The sequence below is a fragment of the Poecilia mexicana genome, unplaced genomic scaffold (genome assembly GCF_051168715.1).
Source record: "Poecilia mexicana isolate PSO_F unplaced genomic scaffold, ASM5116871v1 scaffold_18, whole genome shotgun sequence".
NCBI classification, from domain to species: Eukaryota; Metazoa; Chordata; class Actinopteri; order Cyprinodontiformes; family Poeciliidae; genus Poecilia; species Poecilia mexicana.
The window spans coordinates 28,755,952-28,780,015 of record NW_028263387.1 but is presented as its reverse complement, the minus strand read 5'-3'; the positions used below and the strand labels follow the sequence as shown (position 1 = coordinate 28,780,015).

Genomic DNA, 24,064 nt, shown 5'->3' with positions numbered 1-24,064 from the left:
AGCAAATGTCAGGACATGTCAGGCAGACTGTCTTGGGTGAGTAAATGTCAGGCAGACTGTCTTGGGTGAGTAAATGTCAGGCAGACTGTCTTGGGTGAGTAAATGTCAGGCAGACTGTCTTGCGTGAGTAAATGTCAGGCAGACTGTCTTGGGTGAGTAAATGTCAGGCCATGTCAGGCAGACTGTCTTGGGTGAGTAAATGTCAGGCAGACTGTCTTGGGTGAGCAAATGTCAGGACATGTCAGGCAGACTGTCTTGGGTGAGTAAATGTCAGGCAGACTGTCTTGGGTGAGCAAATGTCAGGCAGACTATCTTGGGTGAGTAAATGTCAGGCAGACTGTCTTGGGTGAGTAAATGTCAGGCAGACTATCTTGGGTGAGCAAATGTCAGGACATGTCAGGCAGACTGTCTTGGGTGAGTAAATGTCAGGCAGACTGTCTTGGGTGAGTAAATGTCAGGCAGACTGTCTTGGGTGAGTAAATGTCAGGCAGACTGTCTTGGGTGAGTAAATGTCAGGCAGACTGTCTTGGGTGAGTAAATGTCAGGCAGACTGTCTTGGGTGAGTAAGGGCCATGTCAGGCAGACTGTCTTGGGTGAGCAAATGTCAGGCCATGTCAGGCAGACTGTCTTGGGTGAGTAAATGTCAGGCAGACTGTCTTGGGTGAGTAAATGTCAGGCAGACTGTCTTGGGTGAGCAAATGTCAGGCAGACTGTCTTGGGTGAGCAAATGTCAGGCAGACTGTCTTGGGTGAGCAAATGTCAGGCAGACTGTCTTGGGTGAGCAAATGTCAGGCAGACTGTCTTGGGTGAGCAAATGTCAGGCAGACTGTCTTGGGTGAGTAAATGTCAGGCAGACTATCTTGGGTGAGCAAATGTCAGGACATGTCAGGCAGACTGTCTTGGGTGAGTAAATGTCAGGCAGACTGTCTTGGGTGAGTAAATGTCAGGCAGACTGTCTTGGGTGAGTAAATGTCAGGCAGACTGTCTTGGGTGAGTAAATGTCAGGCAGACTGTCTTGCGTGAGTAAATGTCAGGCAGACTGTCTTGGGTGAGTAAATGTCAGGCCATGTCAGGCAGACTGTCTTGGGTGAGTAAATGTCAGGCAGACTGTCTTGGGTGAGCAAATGTCAGGACATGTCAGGCAGACTGTCTTGGGTGAGTAAATGTCAGGCAGACTGTCTTGGGTGAGTAAATGTCAGGCAGACTGTCTTGGGTGAGCAAATGTCAGGCAGACTGTCTTGGGTGAGCAAATGTCAGGCAGACTGTCTTGGGTGAGTAAATGTCAGGCAGACTGTCTTGGGTGAGCAAATGTCAGGCAGACTGTCTTGGGTGAGTAAATGTCAGGCAGACTGTCTTGGGTGAGTAAATGTCAGGCAGACTGTCTTGGGTGAGTAAATGTCAGGCAGACTATCTTGGGTGAGCAAATGTCAGGACATGTCAGGCAGACTGTCTTGGGTGAGTAAATGTCAGGCAGACTGTCTTGGGTGAGTAAATGTCAGGCAGACTGTCTTGGGTGAGTAAATGTCAGGCAGACTGTCTTGCGTGAGTAAATGTCAGGCAGACTGTCTTGGGTGAGTAAATGTCAGGCAGACTGTCTTGGGTGAGCAAATGTCAGGACATGTCAGGCAGACTGTCTTGGGTGAGTAAATGTCAGGCAGACTGTCTTGGGTGAGCAAATGTCAGGCAGACTATCTTGGGTGAGTAAATGTCAGGCAGACTGTCTTGGGTGAGTAAATGTCAGGCAGACTATCTTGGGTGAGCAAATGTCAGGACATGTCAGGCAGACTGTCTTGGGTGAGTAAATGTCAGGCAGACTGTCTTGGGTGAGTAAATGTCAGGCAGACTGTCTTGGGTGAGTAAATGTCAGGCAGACTGTCTTGGGTGAGCAAATGTCAGGACATGTCAGGCAGACTGTCTTGGGTGAGTAAATGTCAGGCAGACTATCTTGGGTGAGCAAATGTCAGGCAGACTATCTTGGGTGAGTAAATGTCAGGCAGACTGTCTTGGGTGAGTAAATGTCAGGCAGACTATCTTGGGTGAGCAAATGTCAGGACATGTCAGGCAGACTGTCTTGGGTGAGTAAATGTCAGGCAGACTGTCTTGGGTGAGTAAATGTCAGGCAGACTGTCTTGGGTGAGTAAATGTCAGGCAGACTGTCTTGGGTGAGTAAATGTCAGGCAGACTGTCTTGGGTGAGCAAATGTCAGGCAGACTGTCTTGGGTGAGTAAATGTCAGGCAGACTGTCTTGGGTGAGCAAATGTCAGGCAGACTGTCTTGGGTGAGTAAATGTCAGGCAGACTGTCTTGGGTGAGTAAATGTCAGGCAGACTATCTTGGGTGAGCAAATGTCAGGACATGTCAGGCAGACTGTCTTGGGTGAGTAAATGTCAGGCAGACTGTCTTGGGTGAGTAAATGTCAGGCAGACTGTCTTGGGTGAGTAAATGTCAGGCAGACTGTCTTGGGTGAGTAAATGTCAGGCCATGTCAGGCAGACTGTCTTGGGTGAGTAAATGTCAGGCCATGTCAGGCAGACTGTCTTGGGTGAGTAAATGTCAGGCAGACTGTCTTGCGTGAGTAAATGTCAGGCCATGTCAGGCAGACTGTCTTGGGCAAGGGGAGTGGGGCCAGTAGGCCCTGGGTTTGATCTATCTAACCCTAACCAAGCCACAAAGTTACAGCCCCGTGGGATCCCCTTAAGGATGTTTCCCGCTGTGATTTTTGTGTCTGTCCCATAACCTGTGGTCCCCTGCCTTGAACCCAAACCCTAGAACTAAAATGCAGGATCCCGGGCCTCCAGGACCCACTTTGGGGACTTCTGATGAATCATATCCCATCATTTCAGTGACCTGCGCAGTTTGGTGGACACATTGTGGCTGCGCTGCATTTAATAAAATCTGTCATACAACAGATTAATGTGCAAAATTTTTTATTTGTATTTCTTTAATTCCAATAAAAACCTGTTTCTCCTCTGATACTGTTTTATTCTTACAAACGCCTCTGTATTTAAAAGATTTTTAACAGGTAGGATATTCTAATTAAGGGTTAGTGCTATAGTTTTTATTTTAAGCATATATAAATTGTTTGAATGCTAAGCTAAGCATAACTCCTAAGCTTCCACTTCAGTCCTGTCACTCAATGTTATCCAGTATATTTAACATCAACACAACCTGCTGTAGTTTTCTCTTTGTAAACGTGACAGTAGCAGTTTTAGACGGATAGCACAGATAGACAGACTTGGCATCTATCCGTGCTGCGGTAGGAGAATGTGACAAGGTAGCACTGATAGTCAGCACACCGGCATCCTGCATCTTTTAGTTCTCTGCCTGGTGGCAATAACAACCTCCTCAGCAGGTCAGTGTTCTTCTTAAGCCTCTAATGATCCATCATCTGATCCAGGTGTGGTAAACCAGACAGAACTAAAACATGCAGGATGCCGGGCCTCCAGGAGCCACTTTCGGCTCCACTGGTATAACCGTTTGTATTTTTCATGGTCGCACATCAATATGGATCGGATCAATATGGATCGGTCTCTCTCTCGTTTTCCTTGGGTGTGACCAGAGGAGCTGCGGACGGCGGCCCGTTCATTACCTTTAGCTCTCCAGTTTCAGCCTCCCAGTCGTCAGACGAGGTGGGAAGTTATGAACAGATTTAAATCCAAACCTCCTCACAGATTCTTACTCTGATAAAACTGACCCAGACAAACAAGCGGACCATCCTGGTTCTGGTTTATGTGATTTATTACCCTGTGAGGGAACCATCAGAACTTCATGTAAACGGGACGGACTGAGGTCTTGTTGATACCTTTCTGAGCAGGACAGACCCGGTTCGGTTCTGAAGACTGGGGCTGCTGCCCCCTGCTGCCCACTTAAACTCATTACAGCTGAGCAGAGAAGGACAAGTGGGTCAGACCCGGTTCAGTTCTGGTGGTGGAACCCTTCAACAGTCCAGTTGTCTGCACAGTTTCAGATGAAATCCAGTCAGCCAATCAGGCTGCAGGACTACAGTCAGCTGATCACAATGGCTCAGGTGTTTCTGGTACCAGAACCGAGCAGCGGTCATATGAAGGTGAGGTGCTGATGTTTCTCCAGGCCATAAAGGTTCTTGTTCTGCTCAAACAGATCCACCAGGTTCTGCAGGTAAACGCTGTGGAGACCATCGATGTCCTCTGAGGTGGGACACGCCGTCCGGGTCACTGGGATGGGCCTTCCAACTGGAACGGAGAGGGAGAAGGTCAGGTTCTACTGCTGGTTCTACTGCTGGTTCTGCCTGGTAGAATCTGGTTCCAACCGGTTCTATCGCCGGTTCTGAATCAGGTTCTACCAGAACCTGGACAGAGAACCTCAGAGTGGAATATCTGTTCACAAAACTGAAAATGAATAAATAAAAACATGATGATTCAGATCCAGCATTCTCACAGAAACAGAATTTATTCACAATTAAATCTTTGGTTTTAACTATAAATGAGCCAAAATGGCCTCTGAAGAAACAAACAATCTTTATAGTGAGTTTAAAAAGAATTGTGATTAGCTCATAATGGATTTTTAAAAGGTTTTTCTGGCTCTAGTGGCCTTTATTTGATAGTTAAGTGACAGGAAAGTTGGTAATGAGAGAAGGGGAGACATGCACCAAGGCCAGGAATCGAACCTGTGACAGCTGCGTTGAGGACTGAAGCCTCCATATGTGGGTTGTGCTGAACCTCTGCGTCACCACAGCACACCCATAATGGATATTTATAAATGTGCTTTATTTATAAATACTGCGCTATGTTGGAGCTGCAGCATAAATTCATAAATCGAAGCTAAACGTTTAACATTTCAGCTTTGGGCAGAAATAAAATCAATATAATGGTTTGGGTGAAGTTGAGCCATTTGACCAATTTATACATAATAGACATTTTGTCAGTCACTTATGAATCTAAAAATATTACATTAAGACAGGGATGGAAATTAGCGCCCCCCACTGGCCAAATGCAGGTAAAAATATGAAGTGAATGTAAATTGGAGCCACTTCATTTACATGTGTGGCTGGTTAACAATCTGAACAGAAGAAAAAACAAAGTTCAGACTGAACTGTCCATGGGAGGACTGACCATCTGGACTACAGACTGAAGCACATAACGCTTATGAGACTGTTGTAATTTAACAAAAACACACTTTAAATATACAGTGGGGTAAAAAAGTATTTAGTCAGCCACCAATTGTGCAAGTTCTCCCACTTAAGATGAGAGAGGCCTGTAATTTTCATCATAGATATACCTCAACTATGAGAGACAAAAGGAGAAAAAAAATCCAGAAAATCACATTGTCTGAGATTTAAATAATTTATTTGTAAAATATGGTGGAAAATAAGTATTTGGTCAGCTACAAATAAGCACAATTTCTGGCCGTCACAGACCTGTAACTTCTTTTGTAAGAGGCTCCTCCACTCATTACCTGTATTAATGGCACCTGTTTCAACTCGTTATCAGTATAAAAGACACCTGTCCACAACCTCAACCAGTCACACTCTAAACTCCACCATGGCCAAAACTAGAGAGCTGTCACACCAGAAACAAAATCATAGACCTGCACCAGGCTGGGAAGCCTGAATGTGCAATAGGTAAACAGCTTGGTGAGAAGAAATCAACTGTGGGATCAATTATTAGACAAGACCACTGATAATCTCCCTCGATCTGGGGCTCCACCAAGATCTCACCCCGTGGGGTCAAAATGATCACAAGAACGGTGAGCAAAAATCCCAGAACCACACGAGGGAACCTAGTGAAAGACCTGCAGAGAGCTGGGACCAAAGTAACAAAGGCTACCATCAGCAACACACTACGCCGCCAGGGACTCAAATCCTGCAGTGCCAGACGTTCCCCCTGCTTAAGCCAGTACATGTAAAGGCCCGTCTCAAGTTTGCTAGATCCAGAAGATGACTGGGAGAATGTCATATGGTCAGATGAAACCAAAATGGAACTTTTTGGTCAAAACTCAACTCGTCGTGTTTGGAGGAGAAAGAATGCTGAGTTGCATCCAAAGAACACCATACCTACTGTGAAGCATGGGGGTGGTAACATCATGCTTTGGGGCTGTTTTTCTGCTAAGGGAGCAGGACGACTGGTCCCTGGTGTAAAGGAAAGAATGAATGGGGCCATGTATCGTCACATTGAGTGAAAACCTCCTTCCATCAGCAAGGGCAATGAAGATGAAACGTGGCTGGGTCTTTCAGCATGACAATGATCCCAAACACTCCGCCCGGGCAACGAAGGAGTGGGTTCGTAAGAAGCATTTCAAGGTCCTGGAGTGGCCTAGCCAGTCTCCAGATCTCAACCCCATAGAAAATCTTTGGAGGGAGTTGAAAGTCCGTGTTGCCCAGCGACAGCCCCAGAACATCACAGCTCTAGAGAAGATCTGCATGGAGGAATGGGCCAAAATACCAGCAACAGTGTGAAAACCTTGTGAAGACTTACAGAAAACATTTGATCTTTGTCATTGCCAACAAAGGGTACATAAAGTATTGAGATGAACTTTAGTTGTTGACCAAATACTTATTTTCCACCATATTTTGCAAATAAATTCTTTAAAAATCAGACAATGTGATTTTCTGGATTTTTTTTTCTCCATTTGTCTCTCATAGTTGAGGTATATCTATGATGACAATTACAGGCCTCTCTCACCTTTTTAAGAGGGAGAACTTGCACAATTGGTGGCTGACTAAATACTTTTTTGCCCCACTGTAATTCTGGACTTCCAGGTATGACTGCAAGGTAGAAGGTCGTGTTCGACAGCTCCTGACAAGAATCCTGTAAATTCCCTTTTAAAAACTCCTGAACGCTACAACAACGGTAGCAGAGTTTGATTTGGGTGAAACTTTGCCAAACCCTGGAAGGCCAAGCAAAGATAAGCCAAGAATAACTACGCAATCCAAGCTGACAGACTACAGACCACAAAATGTGGAGCACAGCACAAACGAGGCTAGCAAGAAAGTTAGCAAAGAGCCGAGCAGCAGCAAGGGAGCCGATGAAGAGCTAGCAGCTAACGGTTAATAGCTAGCAGCTAACGGCGGCGAAATGAATAACTCATTCGGCGACAAAGCAGATACACTTGGAGCAATAAAGAGCCTAAAGTCTGAGTTTTCTGGAAGGTTTGATGGGGTTATGGCACCCAAAGAAGCAGTGAGGAAAGAAGTGGGAGAGTGTGAAGCGTTTGACGCATGCAGAGGAACGTTTGTCCACAATGGAAAACGAGTAAATGTCACTAATTAAAGTTAAGAGCTTGGAGGAAACTAAGAAGCTAATGGAGGAAAAAGTTGTTGACATGAAAATGAGATCTCGGCTCAACAACCTCAGATTGGTGAATCTCCCTGAAGGAGCAGAGGCTCTGATGGATTTTAGGAAAGCTGGTTACCAGAAGTGTTGGAGTTGCCTGGCCTGAGAAACCTGCTGATTCTCCAAAGAGCTCACCGCATCGGCCCGAAAAGAAACACAGAAACACCCCCAAGAACCGTAACTATGCTCAACTATAAACAAAAGTATGTTCAGAGCAAGTAAAAATGGATATCCTCTCTAAGAACCAACGGGTAAGACTCTACAACAACGTCGCTACAGAGATGCACAAGCAGTAAGATGAAGTCCACAAGCCCCTCGGTGGGCTGAGTTACGGCATCATCCCTCCAGCTGAACTGGTGCCAACGTACTAAAACTTTCAGGCTCAACTCTCCAGCCGAGGTCCAAACGTTCATCGATCGGATGAACAGATAACAGAATGAATGGATTAAATTCTGATGCTATGCAACGATGGTGCGTCTCTTTGCTAAATATATTCTGTTAGATCGTCGTTATGTTCACAATCTACAGCATGAAGTTGCACTATTTATTATTTATAGCTTGTATTTCTAGCTTCATTATTCTATTATGAAGCCTCTGTTATACATACTAAAGATCAAATCAAACGTACAGGGATAGACAGACTGTTGGAAACGCAGCAGGGTGTCGGATACAGTACAGATATTTATGTTTACTTGTTGGTGAAGGTTAAGAACCGAGAGAATAGATCATAACGATCTTTATGCCAGTGGTTGGAAGCAGCATATTCTGACCGTTTGGTTGGGTTTTGTTTCTTCCAGCAGTTCAGGGTTTATGGATGTATGTTAACTGTTCAGTTATTTTGTTAATGTGCAAATCTGCACATTAACTCTGCACATTTGCATCAGTGTTTTTTAAGCTGACATGATGCAGAGAACAGAAACTAAATTCACATCCTGGAACTGTAGAGGTTTACATAAACTGAAAAAAATCAAACAAGTCATGAAAAAACAAAGATTTAAACTCAAATAGTATTTTTACAAGAAACCCTCTCTTGGAGGAAGAAAATATAAAATTATATAGGAGGTGGCAGGGGGAAATATAAGCAGCTCCACTTTCATTAAGAGCTGCGGAGTAATGACCCCAATTCATAAATCTGTTCCTTCCCAGGTCAACAATGTTATTAAAGATAAACTGGGAGAGAAATCTGATGATTAGGATCCTACAAGAAACTCTGAACTTAGTGAATGTTTATGGTCCAAATCTGATGACGATGTTTTCTATACCAACTTCTGTCTTTCCCTTTCAACGCTGACAGGAAAATACATTATAAGGCGACTGGAACCGAGTTCTGGACCTAGAACCGAGTTCTGGACCTGGAACCGAGTTCTGGACCCAGTCTGGACTGGGATCAGGATCTGACCAAACATACCAGAAGTGGGGAAACGTGATTTTATGAAAGAATTAAATCTGGAGACATTTAAAACCTACTGAAACAATCTACTGATGCCATTCAGGGACATTTAGAACAAACTCTGCATAGATTATTTTCAACAGAATTACTGTCAATATAACTGATTGTTGTTATGATAGCGTTCTACTATCAGATCACGCTCCCTGTAGTTTCATATATTCTAACAGTCAGACCCTCATAGATGCTGTTTACACCAGAAATGGCTTGAAGGTGAGAAATTCCTTCAATATGTTGGAGAAAAGAGACGAATATTTCAGTATCAACATCATTCAAACTTCAGCCTGTAGAAAATGAGACGCTTTCAAAGCAGGAGTTATATAATCAGTTACACCTCATCAAAATCTAGAGAACAACCAGAATCTAAGACTAAATCATTAGAACTACAAGTTTTTAGAAATAACAGAAACAGAAGGAATTACTGTTATTAAAAATACAATATGAAGAAGAATCTGCAGAGAGTTTATTAAGGTTAAATCTATGAACATGGAGAAAAACGGGAAACTCCTGACAAAACAATTGGAAGTGCAAAAAAAACAACATAACCTCTATTATTAATATTAAAGGGGAAACTTTAGTTTAAAATACAATGAAAGGCTGTTAGATTCTCAGGTCGCCTCTGATATCCAGGAACACGACTCATTTCTAAATAAGTTCATTATTCCCTCCATAGATGAAGGTTATAGAAAACAACTGGAGGCTGAAATTACAGAAGCTGAATAGGAATATTGACCACATGGAGACATGGAGGAACCCTGGACCTGATGGTCCCTATAGACTTTTATAAAACAATCAGTCCCGTTTTAGAGATGTTTCAGGAGGCACATCGTCATGGTGACCAACCAAAATCTATGACAAATAGGGTTAGGGTCACCTGGGGATCAGGTCACCTGGAGGTCGGGGTCACCTGGGGGCGGGGTCACCTGGATGTGGGGTCACCTGGAGGTCAGGGTCACCTGGACGGGTCACTAATCCATCGCAGTGAATAAATTAGAACTGGATTTAAATCCAGTTTATAACCAGACAGATTAAAGATCAGATCAGAACCTGTAATGTGACCCGATACTAGAACCCGGTTCAGTCCATCAGGATTATTCTACTGGTGCTGAACAGAACCAGGGAACAGAACCGCTGAACGGTTCTGTTCCCTGGTTCTGTTTCTGCTCCATAAGATCCAAACCTGAACATGGAAACATTCTGTGGTTGGACCTTCACTGGTTCTAAACTGGGAGGCGGTCTGGCTCTATTCTGGACCTCCTGGTTCTGTCAGAGGTTCTGATGGTCCAACATGGAGGCAACAGAACTTACCCACGGTGTGAACGGGCTTCCTGTAGGGAATCAGGCCGAAGCTGTACTGGAAAACTCCTCTGGCGTGGAACAGAGGCATCGCAATTCCCATGATGCTTTGCAGCCGGTTCTGCTGACACAACAACATCCCATAATATTAAACATGGCCGACACGGTGCTGTGACAAGCATTCGGACTCGGGTCGTCCACATTTTGTCTCCAGACCAACACCTGACTCCACCCCTCTACTCTGGTACCTGAAGGTAAAACCTGTCCAGCTCTGCTACCAGAACCCGAGTCCAGAGGTTCTGGTTCTGGACTCAGAGGTTCTGTAGAGAACAAACAGGGTCATGAAACATGATGCCAGATTGGACCACCTGCAGACGTCCATGTCTATCAGGACATGGACGTCCAGCTGGACTGACAGCAGAGTGTTGACCAGGACCATTGTGACTCTGGAGGAGCTGCAGATCCACAGCTCAGGTGGAAATGAGCTGTGGACAAATGTCAGTTAAACCCATTAACGATGTTCAGACATTTTTGTTGTTCCTTGCAGTACCATGCAGTGGCCACTAGGAGTCACTTTTTGCTGATAAATGAATCTCAGGTCAAAGGTCAGATGAGGATCAACTGGTGAGAAAAAGCCAGTTTGACTGATTTGATGTTTTTATGATGTAGTTACTGGACCGACCCGGTACCACCAGTTTAATCCAGAACCGAAGCATCAACAGCCGGTCTGAACCAGAACCAGACGAGATCCGGTTCTGGTGAAAGTTCAGCCAGGAGGAAAACCTCCTGGATCAGTCTGGTTCTGATCCATCTGGTTCTGATCCATCTGGGTCCAGAAGCTCCAGCAGCAACTGGTTCTGTTCCTGATCAATAAACCAACAAAAATCAGAACCAGACGATGCTGAACAGAAACAGCTGTGGTGAGTTTACGGTTGCAGGAAATCCCAGCGCTGGAATCTGGAGACGCTTTTCACGCATAGATATATTTCAAATAGAAGCTGACAGGATCCGACCAGAAACATCTGGTTATGAATTTCTACTAAAACTGTTAAATCAACTTCAAATCTGCAGTTTTCCAAACGTTTCACAGTTCATGAACGCAGCATCATGAGGGGAGTGAATCCTCCTAAAAACGGTCCAAATCGCCTGGAGGCAAAAAGATTAAAATCAGGAAAATATTTAAAAACTAAAGTTTGTTTGGAGATAAAATGTAGAAAATCAGAGAACTGGAGATGTGAGTGGTGTGTATCAGTGTGTGTGTATCAGTGTGTGTGTGTGTGTGTGTATTTCCCAGTGTGTGTGACCTGCAGCCTCCTCAGAGGAGATCCAGTCGGGTTTTCCATCTGGTCAAATAATTCGTTTTCTCCAAACGAAAAGACAGGAACCAGCTGAGCTCTGCATAAACACACACACACACACACACACACACACACACACACACACACACACACACACACACACACACACACACATGAACAATAAAAAGAACTGGGTTTCTGATCCTGAAGCCCCGCCCATCGGTGAAGCCCCGCCCACCAATCAGGCCCCGCCTACCCGTGTTTCAGAGCCATCTTGATGAAGCCCTTCCTGTTCTTCACCTGGAAACAGAAACGAGGGTCAGTCAGTGACCAACTGCCCAACAGAACCATCTGGATCAAACTCCGGTTCTGGTCCAATTTTTGAGTTCTCTTTCGGTTCTGATCAGGAGTTGAACTTGCAACCTCTCAGACCCTCAGAAAGACAGGAACCAGATCAGAGATGTTTGTCCAAGTTGGGTCTACCACCAGAACCTGGCTGAGCCTCACCTCTGACCTGATGTCTGACCTCTGGGTTCTGACCTCTGACCCGATGTCTGACCTCTGGGTTCTGACCTCTGACCCGATGTCTGACCTCTGACCTGATGTCTGACCTCTGGGTTCTGACCTCTGACCTGATGTCTGACCTCTGGGTTCTCACCTCTGACCCGATGTCTGACCTCTGACCCGATGTCTGACCTCTGGGTTCTGACCTCTGACCCGATGTCTGACCTCTGACCCGATGTCTGACCTCTGGGTTCTGACCTCTGACCTGATGTCTGACCTCTGACCCGATGTCTGACCTCTGGGTTCTGACCTCTAACCTGATGTCTGACCTCTGACCCGATGTCTGACCTCTGGGTTCTCACCTCTGACCCGATGTCTGACCTCTGACCTGATGTCTGACCTCTGGGTTCTGACCTCTGACCTGATGTCTGACCTCTGACCCGATGTCTGACCTCTGGGTTCTGACCTCTAACCTGATGTCTGACCTCTGACCCGATGTCTGACCTCTGGGTTCTCACCTCTGACCCGATGTCTGACCTCTGACCTGATGTCTGACCTCTGGGTTCTGACCTCTGACCCGATGTCTGACCTCTGACCCGATGTCTGACCTCTGACCCGATGTCTGACCTCTGGGTTCTGACCTCTGACCTGATGTCTGACCTCTGGGTTCTGACATCTGACCTCTGCCTCACCACGGTACCTACCTGCAGAGTTAGCGCTCCGGGCCGAGCGTCCAGAGCTTCTGGAGCTCCGCCCACGGCGATGACTGCCACGTTTCCTCCTTCAGGACGGCTGAGCAGGTGGGACAGGCTGGACTTGCTGCTGGACACCAGACCTGGAGGACAGAGGGACACCGGTCAGAACCTGTTCTGTTCAGAACATCAAGCTCACCCAGTTCCTTTCCATGTGGAGAACTGAAACCGTCCAGAGGTTCTGATTGGTCCAGGATCAGAATGGGAGGCAGAGCTTCTAGACACCATCATCCATCAGAGACCTGATTGGTCCAGACGGTCCGACCAGAACCCTTTGGTACCACCCTGCAGGTTCTGGAGGTTCTAGCAGCAGAATGGGAGGCAGATCTGCTCTCCAGTGGAACCAGTTTACTGAGGCGACAGCCATAGGCGGAAATCCCAGGGTATCAGGGGGTCTGGACCCACCAATCTATGAAAAGTCTAAAATTGTCCCCCACTAAAAAAAAAAAAACATTGAAGAAACATTAGCATTTAAATAACAAAACTTGTTTACACAGGCGTAGGAAGCGGAGAGGAAGGGGGGACATGTCCCCCCCAATATTGGAGAGAGCCACATTCGTCCCCCCCAATAATTTCACCGCTGTTGCGAAGAATTTACTCGCGTGCTTTTATTTTGAAGGCGCACAACAGCGCATTCAGCAGAGCGCTTCCGGCCCCTCCCCCCTCTGAACGGCTCAGAGTGAAGGCAGCAGCAGAGAAACTCCGTTAGAAGGAGGTAAACGATCTGTCAGGGATGTTGCCATGAATATCGCTCGTTTATAACATCTTGTTGTCAGTTTACTTTCATATATAGAACTAAATCTTTTAGGTTAAGCCGTTTTAATTCTGGGATTGTCACATGTCCAAATTTTAACTGCTAACTTTGTTTAAAAGTTAGCTAGTCTAGTCACAATGATTTAGAATGAGACTGAAACAGCAGCAAAATTTTTATTATTTAAAGTGAGCAACATTTGATCATACTCGACCACTTAACATGTATTTATATATTATATTATATTATATTATTTAGATATTTATGAGAACAGCAGTGCTAGAAAGGTGAAGAAGCTCTGGTGAGATCTTCATTTAGTTTATTGAAATATGTACTAACTGTTTTTAATTTTTAAATAAGTTTTCTACTTTGGTTTTAGAAATAAGTAGAACCTGTTCAATTGCCAGTCAGTTTATATCAGAATCTGGTCGGCTCTGTGCTACCAGAGTATTTAGCTTGCTAGTTGTGAGGCAAATGCTAAAGTGAGTGTTCATCATGGAATGACAGTCATTATGCTGCATAACTTTAATCTGATTATTGGATTGTAAATAGTAACATGTTAGAATACTTGTTACTGAAACAAGGGTCAGATTAGAGTAACGCGTTACTGATGTGTTGATGGCATCATTGTTTGACATTTCTGCTTAAGATATTTACTGATCTGTCAGGTTTCCGATATACGTCCCCCCCAATGACAGACTCGTTCCTACACCCTTGCTTGTTTAGAAGCAACATTTGAGTTTTATTTCTCAATAAGTTCCTTACTGAGAAAAACATGTTTGATGTAGATCACTAGTCATTTTTGGTCCTGCAGCTTGAATGTGGTTTAAAAACTCTTTAAACAACATTTTGTGTTACATTTCACTGTAACTTTGCCGAACCCTCCACATTTGGTCTGGCCCCCTGAACAATACCAGAGAGCATTTAGATTTTTTTTCATATACCGGGTTTTCTGGACTATAAGCCGCTTATATGTGGATTTTTCTTCAACCACCAGGGGGCTCTTTAGCAGGAAGTGAATCACTGGACGTCAAAATTGGAAATAAAAGAAGAAAGCGCTCATTAAAACGGAATTAGGTTTTAATAGGGAACTGAAATTTGAGAATGTTGTTGATCAGTTAAACAGCATTGAGGGGGAAAAGAAGATTTTTTTTCTTTTTTTTTTTAAATACTGGGATCATTATGAGAATTTGAGGTACAGATATTAGGATCCAGTAGATGGCAGTAGTGCAACAATAATGGATGCAAGCTGCTGTTGAAATCTAAAGAAGAAGAAGAAGAAGGCACCTATTTTCATTTAGCTCATGCTAGTAGCAACATGAAGGATCAGCTTTTTACTGTTACAGTTTCCGTTCAGAAACTACCGTGATCAGTTCAGTTAAATCTAAACTTGGCAACTTTTTCTTTTTCAACCCTAATAAATGTGATATTCAGTTGACCTGTTATGACTCAGATTTGGCTGTCCGCCCCTCTGCTGCTGCTGCATCGCTGTGGAAAACCTGGAGCAGCAGAGATATCTGAGGGTTATATGTGAATGTTTACTGGTTTAAAAAAACACTTTGGGGTTGTGGTTTATAGTCCAGTGCGGCTCATAGTTCGGAAAATACGGACTATAGAGCTTCGGAGCGTGACGTCACTGCTCCAGTCGGAGGGGTGTCAGCGCCATCTTTGTTGCCACCGACAAAAATGACTCTCACAGATATTTTAGCTATGGCACGAACTTGCTGCGTTATTGGGTGTAATGTCCGGTCACACGACCAAAACGGTAAAAAGATGGAAAACGGACTTTCGTTTCACTATTTTCCTGCTTGGAAACAACGAGAGGAGGCTAAGCTATCGGAGCCAACGAAAAGAAAACGAATGTCCTGGTGTCCGCAGTTGAGACGTCCTGATGTTACCTTCTCCAACATCCCCAGATACCTACAAGTTTGCTCCAGACATTTCCATTCTGGTGAGTGTCTAAATTCGCTTTGTTATTGCTGTGTCATAATTTATTTTGCTATGATTTTGTCCGGGTGTTCTCATGTTCGGTTAATGTTGAGTTCATTTAAGTGGGTCAACCTTGTTTAGCTCGGGCTAATATTGTTTATGTAGCATAGTCCGAGTTTTGTCAGTGGACATCGAGGTTATTACATTATTGTGAAGTAAACTATTTTACTAGTGTTATCAAATTTACAGTGTTAATACTGATGTGTGTTCTGATATGTCCTCTTAAAGGCAAACCAACGTATGAAATGGATGAGCTCAATCCTGACTGGGGTCCAGTCCTGAATATGGGTCACTGAGGTAAACCACACAACATCGGACCGACATGGGCGTCAATTAAAGAGGCGATACAGCAAAACCATGATGGATCAACAAGTTACTGAGACAGTTTTATTTACCACAGAAGAGGTAAATGATGCCACAAGAGGCTGTAGATGAGGAGCAAGTTGGAGAGGCTGACGAGGAAACGCCAGAGGAGCTCAGCAAGGCAGGAGGAATATGTTGGAAGTGGCTGTTTTCTCTCATTCAATAATTTATTGTAAACATTCATAAAACATTTGATTCAAGCACTTCAAGTTGCATGTAAACAGGTGAAGAAATTAATCACATTTAAAGTAAAAATGTGATATTTAAAATATTTCAGGTAATAAACATACACATGATAGATTATATTTTTAAATATACATTTTATGTGATTAAAGTAAACAATTATATAACTAGACATCTGTCAGGACACTGGGTTTCTGGGTAAGTTTTGCTTTTCATTTTATTTAGCTTCATGTTTAAGTTCACTTTAGTTTAGCCCAGTGGAGCCCAAAGTGGGTCCTGGAGGCTCGTCATCCTGCATGTTTTAGTCTCTCCCTGGTTTAACACACCTGGATCAAATGATGCTCATTAGAGGCCTAATGAACACTGACAAGCTGAAAAGGTTGTTTCTACCACCAGGGAGAGAACTAAAACGTGCAGGATGCTGGAGCTAGAGGACCGACTTTGGACACCCCTGGTTTAGCCCTTCATGATTCTTTTGATATTATTTGAGCTATTTAGTGTAGTTAGAATTATATTATTGCTTTCCTTATTTTCAGTCCTTTATAGTGTTTCTAGTTAGGTTAAGTCTTTAGTTAAGGTTCTGTCCTTGTTTGTCTGAGTCCATCTTTAATGACTATAGTTTAATTGTATTTTAGTCATTTCAGCCTTGCTGCAGTGTTTCTAGTAATGTTTATATGTTTATTTCTTAATTTCATCACTTCAGTTGTTCTTCCATGTTCAAGTCTATATATATATATATATATATATATATATATATATATATATATATATATATATATCTTTAGTAATTCTAGTTAGGTTTTTTCTTTGTTTAGATCTTCACGTTACCTTTGTTATCCGTTGTCTCCTGTTTCATTGTGTTTCGGATTTCCTTGTTTTACCGGGATTTTGGATTTAGTTTGTTTAGTTCATTAAAATAACATCTTCATAAAGTTCATCCACTGCCTGCTGCGTTTGTGTCCACCACCACATCATGACACCAACCAGATGAAAAAGCCCATCTTTAAAAATTTAATGTGTAATTAAACAATAAAGGTGACAGATTTTATGAAATGGATCACACTTTAATAGATATTTGTTGTAAACATCTTTCAGGTAAGTGAACATGTAATGAAATAGATCCTGTCCTAGAAGGTGCTTATCATCTGAGGTAATACATTTTATGAACTTTTTTAAAAATATATTTTTAAAATATAAATTTGGTTAAAAAAATAAAAAAGGGCTCAAACTGAAATAAAAATATGCCTCATCTATATGGTCTAGTAGAATAATTTCACTCAGATTTTGAGTTAATGGGGGACACGATTTGGAAGCTATTGAAGAAAACATTTAATATTTAAAATATTGAATATGAAGTATGACTATGGAGGATAGTGTGCCTCGTGTAATAGCATGAATTACCACTTTTTATATCAGTCGGTTACAAGACAAAGCATTTATTTACAGGAGTGTTCGGAAACTGACAGTCTCTATGTGAACCTCTGATGCGCTTCAGGAGGCATCGGTAGAGAACAGCTGGCCAAAATTGGCGCTCATAAATCAGATCAACCTTGAGCTGAACGTCCCTTACTCCGCGGAGGGCGAATATCCAGTAACCAATATGAAAAACAACTTTGCTGCGGTTGGTAATACAATGAAAACACCGGTGATCTGACTAGTTTGTTTTGGTCTGTGGGCTGCAAACATGGCGCCGAGCGACGTAAACGTCACACGCTGTGAGATCAGCTCCAAAGCTCTATAATCCTTCCTGGATTTGTTCTGTGAAGAACCCAGAGAGGGTTATTTGATTGTGCCTTATACATTTTAAATACATTTTTACATTTAGGCTCCAGCAATCGTCACTTTTCCTGTTACAAACTGACTCCGGCCTCCAGCAGAGAAGGGAAAAGTTATGTGGCCCTCAGGAAAAGGTTTGGGGACCCCTGGTTTAGAGGCTCTCTGGTAAATCTGTTAGCTTTACCAGTTATCAGTTGGTAACCAGCTCTAGTGGCTCTCTAGTGAAGCTGATAGTTACCAGTTTAACCAAAGAGCCACCAGGTTCCTGTTCTGACAGGAAGAGGCTGACCGGGCCGGTCAGGAGGTTCTGCTGGGTTCTGGGCCACCTGATGGACTCTGGAGAAGATTTAGATGGGATCAAGAGTTTCTGCTGCACAGAGGAAACTCAGGCCAACATCAAGCTGCTGCATTTCCACATCCAGCCACCAGGTGGCAGCAGACCTGATGCCAGTGTCTACCTGGCAGTTGGTCTCCCTGATCACCACCTGTTTCCACCTGTAACTATGACCCTTGACCCTCGCTGACCCCATGTGACCTCACAGAGCTCAGCCAGCCAATCAGAGAGCCTGTAGCCTCCCCCTCCCTCTCCTGCTGCTGTGACCTGTGGTCCAGTTTCACTTCAGATGGTTTGGACTCGGTGGTTCTGATGAAACTGCTCAGATGGCCCAACTCCCCCTGGTGCTGTGTAACAGAGGTCAAAGGTCACTGATAAAGTTTGTTGTAATCTGGAGCAGAGGGAACCAGCTGAGCTGATCCAGGTTCAGAACCAAAGTCCAGACCCAGAATCTGGCTGGTTCTAACATCTGGGTCCAATCAGTCTGGACTTTGGTGGTTCCTCTTGGTTCTGAAGATACTCAGATTCATCTGTAATCCAGATTAAACCAACCTGTTCGTAGATTAGACGTTAAAACCTGGATGACTCGAAACTGTATTTTAAATTATGAAAGAAGTTTTTGTATCTGAACCAGAACCTGATCAGAACCTGATGAGTGTTGATCTGTACATCATTCAGTAATAAAGTAATGAATCAAAGGGTGGAAATTAGCGCCAGCGCCCCCCACTGGCCAAATGCAGGTAAAAGTATAAAGTAGTGAGTAAATTAAAGCAACGCAGCTGAACTGTGGCGGGTTGAAAATATGATCAGGAAAAAATCTGCATTCAGTTTGAACAACAGACTGATGCATTTACTGTCCATATCTGGCGGCCCGACGCCGTCATAATTTAACAACAAATGTATTTAAATGAAATTTTTATCAACTGTGGCAGCCATTGGCTGATTTTATTGATGGAAATTGGGCTTATCCAATAAAATCTCTCGGTTCTCCTTGGCCCGCCCCCCCTCCTCTGACATTATAAATAAGAGCCATTTCAGCTAACGGTCAGCTGCTAACGGTCAGCTGCTAACGGTCAGCTGCTAACGGTCAGCTGCAAATGATTAGCTGCTAACCGGAGTCCAAGAAAAGTGAGAGGATAAACTACGACAAAAGCCCATAAGTCCTTTCAGAAAAATGTGTCAAACTATCCGATGTTTACCACAAAAACTTTGACCGTTGGAGCAGATTCAGTAGCAGAGAAGGAGAAAGAATTAGCGATTCAGGGGCTTTATTGTCGTCAGAGGAGGATGATGATGAGAGAGACCAGGTTGAGGAAGAGTTCAGATTAGCTGCTACTGCTGCAGGTAAAAAGGAGGGAAAATGTTCATGCAGATTCATGGAGGTGTGAGTGAGAGAGTCTGAGTGGGGGAAGCTAACGATAAGCTAGCATAGAGGTTCCCAAACTGTGGGGCGCGCCCCCTAATGGGGGCGCTGTGTCATTGCAGGGGGGGCGCGGGAAGCCGTCTGGATGAAAAAAAGAAAAGAAAACATGAACACTGTATGCGCTGGGTTTTTACCTTAGAATGGCCAACTCTCTGTTATTCCTGTCAGTTTGATACAGTAGAGGCTTCCACACTTCCCATATCTGTGTCCTCTGTCACTTTTATCAGCAGTTAAAACTGTTTAATCCGTTGTTAACATGTTGTAACCTGTTTTTCCGAGCCGCCTTTAAACGCAACATGAGCGCTACGCCGCTCGCGCTGGGTTTCCACCTGTGAAGGAGACCTGCTGCTGCTGGGCGGAGCTACGTAGGTTTGTGTTAGAATCACGGCAGCAAACCAGCAAAACGCAAAGAACTTTTCACAGTTTTTCCCTCCAAACTAACCGACTGAGTTGAGTAAAGCTGCTGGATGCAGGTAATGTTAGCTAAAAGATGACTAGCTAATGTTAGCTAAAAGATGACTAGCTAATGTTAGCTAAAAGATGAGTAGCTAATATCAATACAGAACCTTAAGCTTAACAAGGCTACCGATGTTGGTGTCTGTTTTCAGCTACGTACATTCATTTTGCCCCCAAAAAAGTCGATGTCCCCCCTCGTCGTTTCAACCAGACAGCCATTTGTAATCCATAGGGGGGGCGCAGAAAAAGTTTGGGAACCACTGGGGGGGGGGGCGCAGAAGAAAAAGTTTGGGAACCACTGAGCTAGCAGATGGTCAGAAAAACACAGGAATGATGATCAGGATCTTGGTTCTGCTCCAGGTCCGACCTGCTGGGTTCTACCAGAACCTCGACCCATTTACAGACAGACTACTTGAGTCCAGTAAACAGAACCCGTACTCCCAGTTACTTCCTGTTTCCTCTTTTGAATATTAAAATTTGAACCGCTGGTTCTGCTGGAATCGGACCTTCTGCTGCCCGACCCGGTAGAACCTCACTCACCTCCACACATGATGTAATCCCTGAAGAACGGCAATCGGAACCAGAACGGCAGCATGAGCAGGTGGGACTGCAGGCCCGGAAACAGGCGGGAGAACCCGGTCGCCTCCGTGCAAAAGTTCCCGAACGCCCCGGCCACCAGAACCCCTGGGGAGAGAACCGGGTCAAAACCAGAACCAGAACCAGTGGTGGAGAGAACCGGGTCAGAACCAGCAGCACTGAGAGTCTCACCGTGGGGATGGAACCCAAAGATGTAGTTCTGGGTCGGGTCCAGATCGACCGTCTTCACCAGCTACAAAGACATCAATCAGTGATCAATCAATCAATAATCAATATCCTGTGTGGGTCGGTTCTGGTCTCACCTCCAGGGGGAAGTAGTCCCTGAAGTGGCGCCACACGCTCCACTTCCTGACCCAATGGCAGCGCCGGCCTCCGCTGGTGGGCGTGTCCCAGTCCAGCCACAGCCAACCAGCATAGAGCAGAGCAGCGATCCACCAATCAGAGACGGCCAGCAGGACGAAGGCGGCCAGACAGGACTGGGCTGGAACAGAGACGGGATGAGTAACTGGACCAGGCAGAACCAACCCGCTGGGTCAGGCAAGAGTTCTACTGGCTGAACCAGGTTCTGATGGTTCTGGTGGTTCTGCTTCGTCAACCCGAAACATCTAAGGCAGGGGTGTCAAACTCCAGTCCTCTGCTGTCCTGCAGTGTTTAGATGTGCCACAGGTAAAAACCAGTGGAATGAAATGGCTTAATTACCTCCTCCCTGTGTAGATCGGTTCTCCTGAGCCTTGCTAATGACCTGATTATTCTTTTCAGGTGCTGCAGCAGAGGCACATCTAAAAGTTGCAGGACAGAGGCCCTGGAGGACTGGAGTTTGACACCCCTGATCTAAGGCCTCATTTCTAAAACATGCAGGGCAGTGAGCCTGGAGGACCAGGTTGGGAAACAATGGGTTAAACAATGAAACTGAACCTCATTCATCCTCAGACAATAACCTGAAAAATAATAAACTAAAGGAAGGTAAAACTTCACTCTGACGTTAATAATAACTTCCTCAGTTTGTCTCATGAAGATGTAACTCATCGTCTGAAAGCATCAGAGGCTCATTTCATTCTGACTGGAGAGAAAACAGGCTGATCAGCAGATGGATCCACCAGGTTCGGTTCTGATCAGGAGACGATCAGGTCCATCAGCAGCTGATCCAGGTGAGCCGCTACCTGAGGAGCTTTGGCTCTGATGGAGGACTGATCACAGATCAGATCCATCTGATGGTCGATCAGCGTTTAGATTCATCCTGGAGCTCTGAGCAGAACTTAGAGCGGTACCAGCGGTACCGGTCCAGCTGGTTCCCTTCAGAACGTCCAGACCAGAACCAGAACCAGTCAGAACTTTTCTTCACTTTCACCTCCAGCAGATGGATCAGAACCTCCTACATGCTCTGCTTACTGGGAGAGTCTACTGGTTAGAAAAACCAGTAGACCCAACTGAAACAGTAGATTCTTGAAGACCCAGTAAAACCAGTACCAACAGTACCACCCAGCCATACGTACCCAGCGCCAGGAAGGAGAGACCCAGTAGAACCATCAGAGTTGGTCCAGCATATTTACACAGAGCCAGTAACACCACCAGTAAAACCAGTAAGACCAGACTCACCCAGCGCCAGGAAGGAGAAGACCCACTGCAGCACCGCTGCGGTCTGCAGCCGCCTCCGCAGCGGGACGTTCAGCGGGGCGAACTGGATCTTCATGCCGGGGGAGGAGCAGCTGAGGGCGGCCTGGGGAGCGGAGAGGAGCCGCGGAGGGTCGGAGCTTCAGCGGGAGATAAAGAGCTTCTCCTTTTTCTATTTCTCCTCTTCTTCCTCCTCCTCTTCCTCCTTTTCTCCTACTGAACTGTAACTCTCCAAACTTTCATCACAAACTTTCCGCACTCTGCTCCTGGCTCTGCGCATGCGCACAGGACGGATCCCTGGGTGTGTTCCTATTGGTCAATCAGCTCTGGCAGCTGCATAAAGAAAGAGGCGGGGACGTGCACGAGCGTGAGTCAAGAGCGTGCACGGTGAGACGGTTTCTCAAGCTCCGCCCCATTACTCACCGAAGCGGTGGGCGGCGCGGTGTGGGCGGGGTTAAGACTGTTTCCTCCAATCAGATCCAGCAGGGACTCTGAAGGCAGGAATGAGATTTTATTTACTTTTTTATTGAAAAATTGACAGACAAAAATTACTATGATCAAAGATTTTCAAAATTAAAGTATAATGAAATGTTCATTTAAAAATATTAAACAACCTTAAACATTTTCTACATGAAATAAAAACCTGATTTATGTCCCAGTAAAATCTGACCTTTGACAAAATCACAGTTAAAAAAGCTTGAGAATTAATTCAAATAATTTTTTAAAGAACCAGAAGAATTTTTACGATACATTTATAGATTAAAAATGTTACCTGTAGATGATTAATACCTTAATAATTAATTAATACAGGAGGTAGAAGAGTTAAAGAGTTGAATCAGGTGTGAATAAACTCACTGATGCTCACTGATGGATATTAAGAAGATATTATAGCTTCTCAGATGAATTATTACTTTTATTTCTTATTGGCTCTACTGGCCTTTATTTGATAGTTAATTAACAGGAAAGTGGGTAAAGAGAGGTCAGGAATCGAACCTGCGACGTTTCGAGGACTGAGGCCTCCATATGTGGGTTGTGCTGAACCCCTGCATCACCACAGCACACCTAGATTAATTATTACTTTTAATTAAATGCTCTTCCAGGCACAGCATGTTGTATAATCATTATATGTGAAGTTACTCCTAATAGAGTCTAATCTAATGTTGCTGGGATCAGGAACAGAAGACGTCCGGAGTTTGTGAATAAAAAAAGGTTTTATTTACCATTACACAAAGCCATCTGCTGAGGAAAATCTCATAACTTCTCTGATAACTGAGGAAATATTAAAATCACACTGAAGCAGAAATTAAACTAAACCAGGCATTTAAACACAGGCATTCTCGATCCATTTACTGACTCAGTCGATCATTTGCTGAATTTGCTGAATTTCTTCCTGATGTCTTTCTAATAAAATGATTAAAGTTTTATTTATTAACATGTTTTATCAGATGTTGTGAAATGTTTCTGGATGGGTTAGCCAAGGTGTGGCCTGTGTCATGAGGTGTGGTTGAGGTGGTGAGGAGATGACGCAGGCGGACCCAGGATGTACGAATATGATGGTTTTAATAAAGATGATGCTCGAAACAGTCCAAAACAGGCACACAGCCAAATACTGGTAGCAACTGACACACAGGACTGGAAACGAGAGCTAACACTATCCAGGACTAAACAGTTCTACTGGAGCGAACACAAGGCGTAAGACAAACTTAGACAAGGATCCGACGAGGAACACAGACAACAGGTGGGTTTAAATACACACGGGGTAATCAAGGGAATGAGACACACCTGGGAAACAATCAACGGGGAGGACGCAGAGACAGACTCAGGGAACAGGATTACACAGAAACTCAAAAATAAACACAGAAACACGGAACATGACAGCCTGTCATCACCGGACCAGGTGTGGCCTGCCTTGTATCTAGGATCATACAGGAACATCAGAGAACATTAGTAATTACAGATACAACATCCAAGTGTAA

The 24,064-nt window shown here is 44.4% G+C and overlaps 1 protein-coding gene across 3 annotated transcripts; it reads right to left on the bottom strand.

The window, feature by feature from the left end:
• Nucleotides 1-3,718: 3,718 nt before the first annotated feature.
• mogat3a (monoacylglycerol O-acyltransferase 3a) lies at nt 3,719-22,402 on the bottom strand. 3 transcript variants are annotated; one of them, XM_088015493.1, is made up of 9 exons: nt 22,074-22,401; nt 20,780-20,958; nt 20,649-20,709; nt 20,421-20,564; nt 12,558-12,688; nt 11,606-11,649; nt 11,356-11,446; nt 10,064-10,172; nt 3,719-4,209 (listed from the first exon to the last, which is right to left on the bottom strand). In XM_088015493.1, the coding sequence occupies exons 1-9, from the start codon at nt 22,165-22,167 to the stop codon at nt 4,055-4,057; spliced, it is 1,008 nt and encodes a 335-aa protein (XP_087871619.1). In that variant the 5' UTR covers nt 22,168-22,401; the 3' UTR covers nt 3,719-4,054. The 3 variants fall into 3 exon arrangements, with proteins under 3 accessions (XP_087871619.1, XP_087871620.1, XP_087871621.1); XM_088015494.1 differs by lacking the exon at nt 22,074-22,401 and adding an exon at nt 21,971-22,067; XM_088015495.1 differs by lacking the exons at nt 11,356-11,446; nt 11,606-11,649 and having other exon boundaries at nt 22,074-22,402.
• Nucleotides 22,403-24,064: the final 1,662 nt, after the last annotated feature.